Genomic DNA, 10,868 nt, shown 5'->3' with positions numbered 1-10,868 from the left:
GCACGTGGGGAACAAAGGCTGACCGTGTGGTTCAATCCAACAGACGAGCTAATGTAGCTCAAATTGCTGAAAAAGTTAATGCTGGTACTGATAGAAAGGTGTCAGAACACACAGTGCATTGCAGTTTGATGCATACGGAGATGCGTAGCCGCAGACAAGTCAGGGTGCCCATGCTGACCCCTGTCCACTGCCGAAAGCGCCTACAATGGGCACATGAGCCTCAGAAATGGACCTCAGAGCAATGGAAGAACTGGACTGATGAGTCACGTTTCCTTTTACATCACGTGGAAGGAGGCAAGCCGGCGGAGGCAGTGTGATGCTTTGGGCGATGTTCTGCTGGGAAACCTTGGGTCCTGCCATTCATGTGGATGTTACTCTGACACCTACCACCTACCTGAGCATTGTTGCAGCCCATGTGCACTCTATTCATGGCAACGGTATTACCTGACGGCATTGGCCTCGTTCAGCAGGATAATGCGCCCTGCCACACAACAACGAGTTCAAGGTGTTGAACTCGTTGTTAGCAGCCACATTACAAGTGAATGTCTGGGTATGTACTTAGCAAATAAAGGTGATTCTGACTAGGATTCCATCATGCTCCATTAGAGCGATCTCCTCGACCCTAACAAGTAAGGGTTCAAACTGTTCAACTGAGACCACTATCTTCATGTGCCCAAGCGGACTCACTCTGGTGGATCTATCAGCTGCCTTTGACATTAAAACATCAGATCCTCCTCACCCCTACTCAGGGTTGGGCATATCAGGCGCTCCCTTAGGTTAAACCCTAGGTCCGCTTCTCCTCTTTCAATAACACATTCTCTTCTATCATTTCCATGTCAATGACCAGAGATGTCCGTTTGCGAGATTTTAGGGTTAAGGGGGAATACTCTGGAGTACTGTTAGGTCATCTTTGAAAAGGTAGGGTTTTCAGAAGTTTTCTGAAAATGGGCAAGTTAAAACTTTGGGGTGAAAGGAGAAAGAGTGTGCATTGATCTGAGTGGGAGCTAGTTTCTCATTGAGACCAAAGAAGGCAGAAAAATTTGCTTGAGTGAGAAGTTCCACTTACTGCTTTATAGGCAAGCCCCATGGTCTTGTAGTGGATGCCAGCTTTGACTGAAAGCCTGGAAGTGTACATATTGACATGGAAGAACATGGGTAGGTTGAACACCAAGTGGTCCGTGGCATTCTGGGTAAGTTGCTGGTTTTTTGGCACACTCAGTTGCAATTGTCCGATGTGAGCTGAGAAGTTCCCGATTTAGTTTTGGAGCCACAATATGTGAGGTAATGTTGTAGTCTACAGAGGTCTTAGAGCATGAACAAGTAATGAGAAAGAGAGCGACAGGATGTTGTCTAGGGACATGGCACGTTTTTTTCCATTCTGGGAGGGGGACAATGTGAATTGTCAACAGTAAACAGTAGGGGAATCAAATAATTGAAATCCTCCCAAGGATTAGATCTAGCAAGCCTCCAGACACTTGTCAGATCAATCAAACATATTTCATAAAGACTTTTTATAGCAGCAGTTGTCACCAAGTACCCATACAGATACCCAGCCTGAAATCCAAAGAGCAACAGCAAGTAACTGATGGACAGTAGCTAGGAAAAACTCTAGGGTCTGAACCTGGAGAAAAGCAGGACTCTGATGTGACCAGTCCTCTTCTGGCTGTGCCAGAGTGACAGTCTAACTGTTAAGTTCTCCCGCCGCTCCATTTCCCTCACAAAATACCCATGTTTCCTATAAACGTACATTTTCGGACCCAATCAGTCAACGAACTCACAATGTTATGTATATACTAAATAAAACAACACAAAAATGACTGGTGAGACTTTTGTATCACATGGGTAGGACAGGGGAAGAACTGGTGGGGGGGGGGGCATGAAGGGGAAGGGAATGTCCCGTACATCGGGGTGTACCGTACATCGGGGTGTGACCCTCTTTTGGCGGCCTGTGGTGTCTCGAATGCGCTGTGCCACATGATGCTGGTGTGTGTGTGTGGCAGTGTGATCGTGTCTCGCGGACTGAGAATAGAGCCCAGGCGCTATTAATAGGCCGCGTCTGAAAGTGGGGCATTGTAAATATAGTGCCAGGGCGAGGTGTCACCTTACTCGCTGCCAGGCCAGCGAGCCCAACGAGCACACATCGGACTCCTCTTAACAGGTTCATTATGTGAGAGTGCGTCATCGGAGCTGGAAAAGAACAGCGAAAAAACAGGAGAAGAAAGGAAGAAGAGGAGGAGAGGAAAGAAGGGGCTGAACAGTTTAAGGAGGGATTACTGACAGCCACCTGTGTGTGTTTCTGTGTTTTTATGTGTGTGCGTGTGTGTGTGTGTAACTTAACAATGCAACTTGGACAAGGTTTCCCAGGTCTGGTGTCTGCCGTTCTGGAAGAGGTAGTGGATAACAGAATGAGATAAATCTTGTTGTTATCTTACTGCAACTTGTCACGTCCTGGCTGTGCCCCTAGCCATCTCTGCGCTGGGCTCGGGGCATAGCCAGGACAGGACAGGAGGTGGCCTTTAGCCACCTCTACTCCTTTTTTTGGTTTCCCCAATTGGAGGCAGGTGTTAGTCATTGCCTCCAATTGGGGACCCTATTTAAGTTTAGTTTGTAGGCCCCAAGGCGTGGTTCATTTTGGTTTTGTTTGTCCTGTGTAAGGAATACCCACGTCACTGGTTGCTGCCTTTTTGTTTTGTTGGAGTCCTTCTTTCTTTTGTTTGAATAAAACATGGATTACCCTTGTGACCTTCAGTCTGCGCCTCTGTCCTTTCCACCCCACGACCGTGACAGAATGAACCACCAAAAAAGGAACCGCAGACGCACGAGGAAGACCCGCCATGGCCACAGGGACAACTCCCTGTGGTTGTGGGAGAAGCCAGAGACGCCGGAGGAGGAAGCTCGGCGTCTCTGCGCTTATTCCGGCTACGCCCCTCCGGTACACCCGTTGAGAGGGGAGTATGCCTGGAGAGGCGATTGGGGGGCTGACTCCCTCTCCCCGGACGACGAGGATGTGGTGTATGGGAGAGTGGAGGAAGACCCCCCGGTGGCGCAAACCCGGAGGTCGCCCCAAGACTTTTTTGGGGGGGTGCTATGGGGCGTGGACCAGTGGGGTGGTGTCAAGCCCCTCAGCCGGCAGGAGGAGGGGGTCGTCAAGGAGCTCCTACAGGAGATGCAGAGGACGGAGAGGACGGGCCGTAGGAGGGGAGGCCAGAGGAGGAAGCAGCAGCCCGTGCCTCCTACCAGCCACGGGTTGGATGGTACGAGTGGTCCCCTGTCCAGTCGGCGTGCCCCACTCCCTACTCCGCAGCCTGCTACCACCCCGCGGCCTACCCCGCGGCCTACCCCGCGGCCTACCCCGCGGCCTACCCCGCGGCGCCCTGCTTCCCCTGCTGCCAGGGAGCCGCAGCCAGCGCCCCCTGCTGCTTGGGAGCCGCAGCCAGCGCCCCCCGCTGCCTGGGAGCCGCAGCTAGCGCTCCCCGCTGCCTGGGAGCCGCAGCTAGCGCTCCCCGCTGCCTGGGAGCCGCAGCCAGCGCCCCCTGCTGCTTGGGAGCCGCAGCCAGCGCCCCCCGCAGCTTGGGAGCCGCAGCCAGCGTCCCCCGCTGCCTGGGAGCCGCAGCCAGCGCCGCCAGCGCCCCCCGCTGCCTGGGAGCCGCAGCCAGCGCCCCCCGCTGCCTGGGAGCCGCAGCCAGCGCCGCCAGCGCCCCCCGCTGCCTGGGAGCCGCAGCCAGCGCCCCCCGCAGCTCGGGAGCCGCAGCCAGCGCCCCCCGCAGCTTGGGAGCCGCAGCCAGCGTCCCCCGCTGCCTGGGAGCCGCAGCCAGCGCCGCCAGCGCCCCCCGCTGCCTGGGAGCCGCAGCCAGCGCCCCCCGCTGCCTGGGAGCCGCAGCCAGCGCCGCCAGCGCCCCCCGCTGCTTGGGAGCCGCAGCCAGCGCCCCCCGCTGCTTGGGAGCCGCAGCCAGCGCCCCCCGCTGCTTGGGAGCCGCAGCCAGCGTCCCCCGCTGCTTGGGAGCCGCAGCCAGCGCCCCCCGCTGCTTGGGAGCCGCAGCCAGCGTCCCCCGCTGCTTGGGAGCCGCAGCCAGCGCCCCCCGCTGCTTGGGAGCCGCAGCCAGCGTTCCCCGCTGCCTGGGAGCCGCAGCCAGCGCCGCCAGCGCCCCCCGCTGCCCAGTGGCCGCAGCCGCCAGCTCCTCCCGCTGCCCAGTGGCCGCAGCCGCCAGCTCCTCCCGCTGCCCAGTGGCCGCAGCCGCCAGCTCCTCCCGCTGCCCAGTGGCCTCAGCCGCCAGCTCCTCCCGCTGCCCAGTGGCCTCAGCCGCCAGCTCCTCCCGCTGCCCAGTGGCTTCAGCCGCCAGCTCCACCCGCTGCCCAGTGGCCTCAGCCGCCAGCTCCACCCGCTGCCCAGTGGCCTCAGCCGCCAGCTCCTCCCGCTGCCCAGTGGCCTCAGCCGCCAGCTCCACCCGCTGCCCAGTGGCCTCAGCCGCCAGCTCCTCCCGCTGCCCTGTTTTCGCCGCCGCCAGGACCCGCCGTGGACTGGCCGCCGCCCGGGCCCGCGGATGACTGGCCGCCGCCGCCCGGGCCCGCGGATGACTGGCCGCCGCCGCCCGGGCCCACGGATGACTGGCCGCCGCCGCCCGGGCCCGCGGATGACTGGTTGCCGCCGCCCGAGCCAGCGGTTGACTGGCCGCCCGAGGCCGCGGATGACTGGCCGCCGCCGCCCGAGCCCGCGGTTGACTGGCCGCCTTGTCCCGCAGCGCCTTCACCTGCCCAGGAGCCCCCGCATCGTCCCACGGCGCCCTCGCCTGTCCCGGCCTCAGCGGCGCCCTCGCCTGTCCCGGCCTCAGCGGCGCCCTCGCCTGTCCCGGCCTCAGCGGCGCCCTCGCCTGTCCCGGCCTCAGCGGCGCCCTCGCCTGTCCCGGCCTCAGCGGCGCCCTCGCCTGTCCCGGCTCTCCCTGTTCCTCCGCCGGCTCTCCCTGACCCTCCGCCGGCTTCCCCGTCTCCGGCTCCTTCGCCGGCTCTCCCACAGGGTTCTGACCCTCCGCCGGCTCCCCCGGCTCCTGCTCCTCCACCGGCTCCTATTCCCCCGCCGGCTCCCCCGGCTCCTGCTCCTCCGCCGGCTGCCGACCTGCAGCCGGCTCCTATTCCTCCGCCGGCTCCCCCGTCTCCTGCTCCTCTGCCGGCTGCCGACCTGCCGCCGGCTCCTATTCCTCCACCGGCTCCCCCATCTCCTATTCCTCTGCCGGCTCCTGTTCCTCCACCGGCTCCCCTGTCTCCTATTCCTCCGCCGGCTCCCCCGGCTCCTACTCCTCCGCCGGCTCTCCCGCCGGCTCCGGACCCTCCGCCGGCTCCCCCGGCTCCTGCTCCTCCACCGGCTCCTATTCCCCCGCCGGCTCCCCCGTCTCCTATTCCTCTGCCTGCTCCTGTTCCTCCGCCAGCTCCCCCGGCTCCTACTCCTCTGCCGGCTCTTCCGCCGGCTCCGGACCCTCCGCCGGCTCTTCCGCCGGCCCTTCCGCCGGCTCCGGACCCTCCGCCGGCTCCCCCAGCTCTTGCTCCTCCACCGGCTCCTGCTCCTCCGCCGGCACCTACTCCTCCGCCGGCTCTTCCGCCGGCTCCTGACCCTCCACCGGTTTCCCCGTCTCCTACTCCTCCGCCGGCTCTTCCGCAGGCTCCTGACCCTCCGCCGGCTCCCCCGTCTCCTATTCCTCCGCCGGCTCCCCCGACTCCTACTCCACCGCCGGCTCTTCCGCCGGCTCCGGACCCTCCGCCGGCTTCCCCGGCTCCGAACCCTCCGCCGGCTTCCCCGGCTCCTGCTCCTCCGCCGGCTCCTATTCCCCCGCCGGCTCCCCCGTCTCCTGCTCCTCCGCCGGCTCCTACTCCTCCGCCGGCTCTTCCGCCGGCTCCTGACCCTTCGCCGGTTTCCCCATCTCCTGCTCCTCCGCCGGCTCTTCCGCCGGCTCCGGACCCTCCGCCGCCTCCCCCGGCTCCTGCTCCTCCGCCGGCTCCCCCGTCTCCTGCTCCTCCGCCGGCTCTTCCGCCGGCTCCTGACCCTCCGCCGGTTTCCCCGTCTCCTATTCCTCCACCGGCTCCTGCTCCTCCGCCGGCTGTCGACCCTCCGCCGGCTCCCCCGGCTCCTGCTCCTCCGCCGGCTCTCGACCCTCTGCCGGCTCCCCCGGCTCCTGTTCCTCCGCCGGCTGTCAACCCGCCGACGGCTCTCCTGCCGGCTCCTGTCCCTCCGCCGGCTCTCCCGTCTCCTGACCCTCTGCCTCCCTGGCCTGTCCCTGCAGCTCCGCCTCCCCGGCCTGTGCCGGCGGCTCCGGGCGCTGAGCCTCCGCCGGTCCGGGTGTGGTCGTCCCGGTCTTGCGGTCGGGAGCCCGCACCTTTGGGGGGGGGTACTGTCACGTCCTGGCTGTGCCCCTAGCCATCTCTGCGCTGGGCTCGGGGCATAGCCAGGACAGGACAGGAGGTGGCCTTTAGCCACCTCTACTCCTTTTTTTGGTTTCCCCAATTGGAGGCAGGTGTTAGTCATTGCCTCCAATTGGGGACCCTATTTAAGTTTAGTTTGTAGGCCCCAAGGCGTGGTTCATTTTGGTTTTGTTTGTCCTGTGTAAGGAATACCCACGTCACTGGTTGCTGCCTTTTTGTTTTGTTGGAGTCCTTCTTTCTTTTGTTTGAATAAAACATGGATTACCCTTGTGACCTTCAGTCTGCGCCTCTGTCCTTTCCACCCCACGACCGTGACACAACTACTGTGTTTTTGTGTGTGTGTGTGTGTGTGTGTGTGTTTGACTGAATGATATAATGGGGGACAAGAATGTCCCCAAAACTTTGTTAAATCAGAATAATTTGACTAATTTGGAATCATTTCTCCCCAATTTGAAAGGCACACACAATTTATTTCAGCTCTCTAGCATCTACAAGGGGAAAAACTGAAACAGCGTATTTATGACTCTAGATAGCATTAGCAGCTATCTAGATAACAACTAGCTGTCTAAAATATAGATTTTCAGGTCCATATCAGCCTGTGTATTACACTATCGCTAAAAAGCAATGTGTATATACTTATTTGAGATTTTGCCAGTGCTTTATCACCATTTCTTTAGACAGGCAACTACATAAAGGCCCCCAAAAAAGAAAAGAAAATCATTGTGAAGATGCCCAATCTACTGAGTGTAAATATATATACAATAACAACGTTTTTACTACTATAACGTACTATGCCATTTAGCATTTTTCTACTTTTGTATTCCATTGGAAATCCCAAAACTTGGTGTCTTTTAGGATTAGGGCAAAAGTTACAGTTGGGGTTAGGGTTATAAATAACATTTGGTTAGATTCAGGGTTAGGTATTAAGGCTAGCTTAAGCTTAGGCGTGAATGTTAGGTTGATTGAGGTTAACTTTAGAGTTAAGGTTAGGGAATTAAGGTTAGGGTCCAGTATTAGTCATGAATGGGGAAGGTGCATGGATGAAATCCCACTACTTTTACAGTCAAAGACGCCGTTTTCCTCTAAGATGCCCCGGCAAACCCCCACTGTTGTAATGGAACATCTCTCACTATTGCTCCTAGTTGCCAGTCAAGGGTAGAAATTTTGCCCACCTGGAAAAATATCTTATATTGACCTTCATCTGTTGTGATAAGACTGGGTGTGTGTGTGTGTGTGTGTGTTTATGTATATATGTGTGAATGTTGAGACTATTCTCACTTTTTTCATGTGTAGTTTTGTTTTTTAGGATCCCCATCAGTTATTTCACATGCAATATCTCCTCTAACTAGGGTCCACACACACTCTTTCTTTCTCTCTCTCTCTCTCTCTCTCTCTCTCACACACACACACACACACATATACATAAAGTGTGTGAAGTAACAGCCCCTGGTCATGTTCAAGGTCCAGTTCTCATAGCAGAATGACTAGAAGCCTTTGTCTGGGTAAGCTTATAAAAAGAACTCTGAAGCAGTGTTTCCACGCACACACACACCCACCCAGACAGCCTTGTATTTCTATCTTTGTGGGGACCAAAACACAATGAATAACCTTTACCTCACCATAACCTTAACACAACCCTAACCTTAACCTAATGCTTATACCTAACCTTTAAACCCAACACATAATGTTTAGATATAAAAGTAACCCCAATTCTAACACTAATCACAAATGTGAGTTTGACCCAAACATCTTATATGGAAATCGGGGACCTGCAAAGATTTCTTTTAATTTCCTTGTGAAGACTGGTTCTAATTCAATCTGTGAAATGACAAAACTCACACATACACAGACACACACACCTTTGGTAGTTTTCCAGTTGAGGTTGGGGTTAGTTCATAGTCAGTGTGGGTGTTTGGGTGTTCCCAACAGTTTCATTAAAAGTTTGTGTAAGACACACGTACAATATGTAGCCCAACATCACAGGACCTATCATTCACTCTGTGGGTACCCCATTCCAACTTCATCCTTAAAACCCCCAAAATCCTTTGCTGTTAGATCCATCTTTCAATCAGCTGATGAATGTCATTGGAACATCCTGTACATACCTAGTTAGATCCCAAAATATAATGTTTTACTCTACTGTAAACATTGTAAACAAAGGTTGTTGCCTGAACACATTGTTGTGACTATAATGTTAATATAAAGGACAGTCAGACCTTGAATTCGTTGCTCTGTCTATGAATTTGTTAAGACTTTCCAGGTCATCCATGTATATCATGGCCAAAAAACTATTTTTGCTTTTACATATTCTGGCAATTCTGGAAATATATTGGAATTTTCTCTGGATAGATTCCTTGAATCAATGAGATACACATTTTATTGACTTTGTAATGTAGTGGTTGATTTATTTCCATCAGTTCAGGTGTGAGATTCGAACATTCGCAAATTTGAATTCAAACATTTTTGTTAAAAAAATATGTCATCGTGAACTCTCTACATTTGCGTTTCCTCCAATGACAGGATGTTGAAGTGAAAATACACCCTCTGAATTTGTGCTGGACAGGGTAAACCCTTTGGCATTGATAACTCCCCATTCACCTCCCCTCCACCCCGACCTTTGAGACACACTCGAGAAAATGTGGCACATAGAATACCCAGACACTCGACACTGGGAGAGTGAGAGGAAAGGAAGGGGGAAAATGAGGGGAACACCTGCTGAATCAGGTGCTTCTACGCAACGGAGTGTGATGTAAACTGATCCCCTTTATCAGATATGCGGCTATAACTGTTCTGTACATACACACAAACACTGGTCTATTAATGTCAGTTACCCCAAACACACGCGCTGGTCTATAAATGCCCACACACGAGGTGGCCATCACGGATACCTGATCCACTTTCACAGCCAGTAACTAGATTTTTCTACATTACTCTGCCTCAGATATCCTCTAACCTGCCCGGCAACACAATGCACAAAATTTTAACACATGCATGCACAAACACTCACACACACACACACACAGACACACTTGGTGTCCCTGATCCAACATGGTGTCCTTGTGTGGGAAACTCTCTGAAGGACACCTGACTCTAGTACCCTCTTACTGTATGTCCCAAGGGCCTCTCGCTGCAAACACACACCCCTCTCATGGCAGCAAGAGCTACTCTACCAGAAGTGAGTGGACAGGGAAGAGTTTCAATAGGCCCTGTACACACATTGAAGTACCTTTCTGTGTTCAGTATCTCTGTAGGGTTGAGCGTCTGTTGGGTATCTCTGTAGGGTTGAGCGTCTGTTGGGTTTCTCTGTAGGGTTGAGCGTCTGTTGGGTATCTCTGTAGGGTTCAGTATCTGTTCTGTGTCTCTATAGGGTTCAGTATCTGTTCTGTGTCTCTATAGGGTTCAGAATCTGTCCTGTGTCTCTGTAGGGTTCAGTATCTGTTCTGTGTCTCTATAGGGTTCAGAATCTGTTCTGTGTCTCTATAGGGTCCAATATCTGTCCTGTGTCTCTGTAAGGTTCAGTATCTGTCCTGTGTCTCTCTAGGGTTCAGTATCTGTCCTATGTCTCTGTAGGGTTCAGTATCTGTTCTGTGTCTCTGTAGGGTTCAGTACCTGTTCTGTGTCTCTGTAGGGTTCAGTATCTGTCCTATGTCTCTGTAGGGTCCAATATCTGTCCTGTGTTTCTGTAAGGTTCAGTATCTGTCCTGTGTCTCTCTAGGGTTCAGTATCTGTCCTGTGTCTCTGTAGGGTTCAGTATCTGTCCTGTGTCTATGTAGGGTTCAGTATCTGTTCTGTGTCTCTATAGGGTTCAGTATCTGTTCTGTGTCTCTGTAGGATTCAGTATCTGTCCTGTGTCTCCGTAAGGTTCAGTATCTGTCCTGAGTCTCTATAGGGTTCAGTATCTGTTCTGTGTCTCTGTAGGGTTCAGTATCTGTCCTGTGTCTCTGTAGGGTTCAGTATCTGTCCTGTGTCTCTGTAGGGTTCAGTATCTGTTCTGTATCTCTGTAGGGTTTATTTTCTGTTCTGTGATTCTGTAGGGTTTAGAATCTGTTCTATGGGGTTCGGTTTATTCTAAAGGGTTCAGTATTTGTTCAATAACTCTAAGTCTGCCTGCTGTATTCTTGCCCTCTTATCTATCTCCTCTCTCTCCTCACACCACCAGCTGCTCTGTGGTATTCCTGCCCCAGTGCCAACCCAGCATCGCCAGCAGAATTCATCACAGTGGATTATAATCGGACACATTCCTGACTCCTTCTCACAAAACCACTGAATTTCCAAGGATCACAGACACGTTCCTGTCTATCTGCCTCTGCTCCATTTTCACAAGCATGACATAAACCAGGTTTTCCATGCAAATATCTGTATTTCTTGGCTTGGGATTAGAATGACTGTCAGACTTATGGAATCAGGAAGAGAAATCTTTTAGAGATGTTTGAAATTCCAAGTGGAATCCCCCCTGTCTG

General features: G+C 54.4%; 1 protein-coding gene across 1 annotated transcript; it reads left to right on the top strand.

The window, feature by feature from the left end:
- The first annotated feature begins 2,788 nt into the window (after positions 1 to 2,788).
- On the top strand, positions 2,789 to 10,287 carry LOC117593470 (basic proline-rich protein-like). Its single transcript, XM_034288766.1, has 3 exons — positions 2,789 to 3,226; positions 5,030 to 6,157; positions 10,240 to 10,287. The coding sequence occupies exons 1-3, from the start codon at positions 2,789 to 2,791 to the stop codon at positions 10,285 to 10,287; spliced, it is 1,614 nt and encodes a 537-aa protein (XP_034144657.1).
- The last annotated feature ends 581 nt before the right edge of the window (positions 10,288 to 10,868 follow it).

This window comes from Esox lucius, chromosome 20 (assembly GCF_011004845.1).
Source record: "Esox lucius isolate fEsoLuc1 chromosome 20, fEsoLuc1.pri, whole genome shotgun sequence".
NCBI lineage: Eukaryota > Metazoa > Chordata > Actinopteri > Esociformes > Esocidae > Esox > Esox lucius.
The sequence above is the reverse complement of the archived record's forward strand: the minus strand, read 5'-3'. Positions and strand labels throughout refer to the sequence as shown.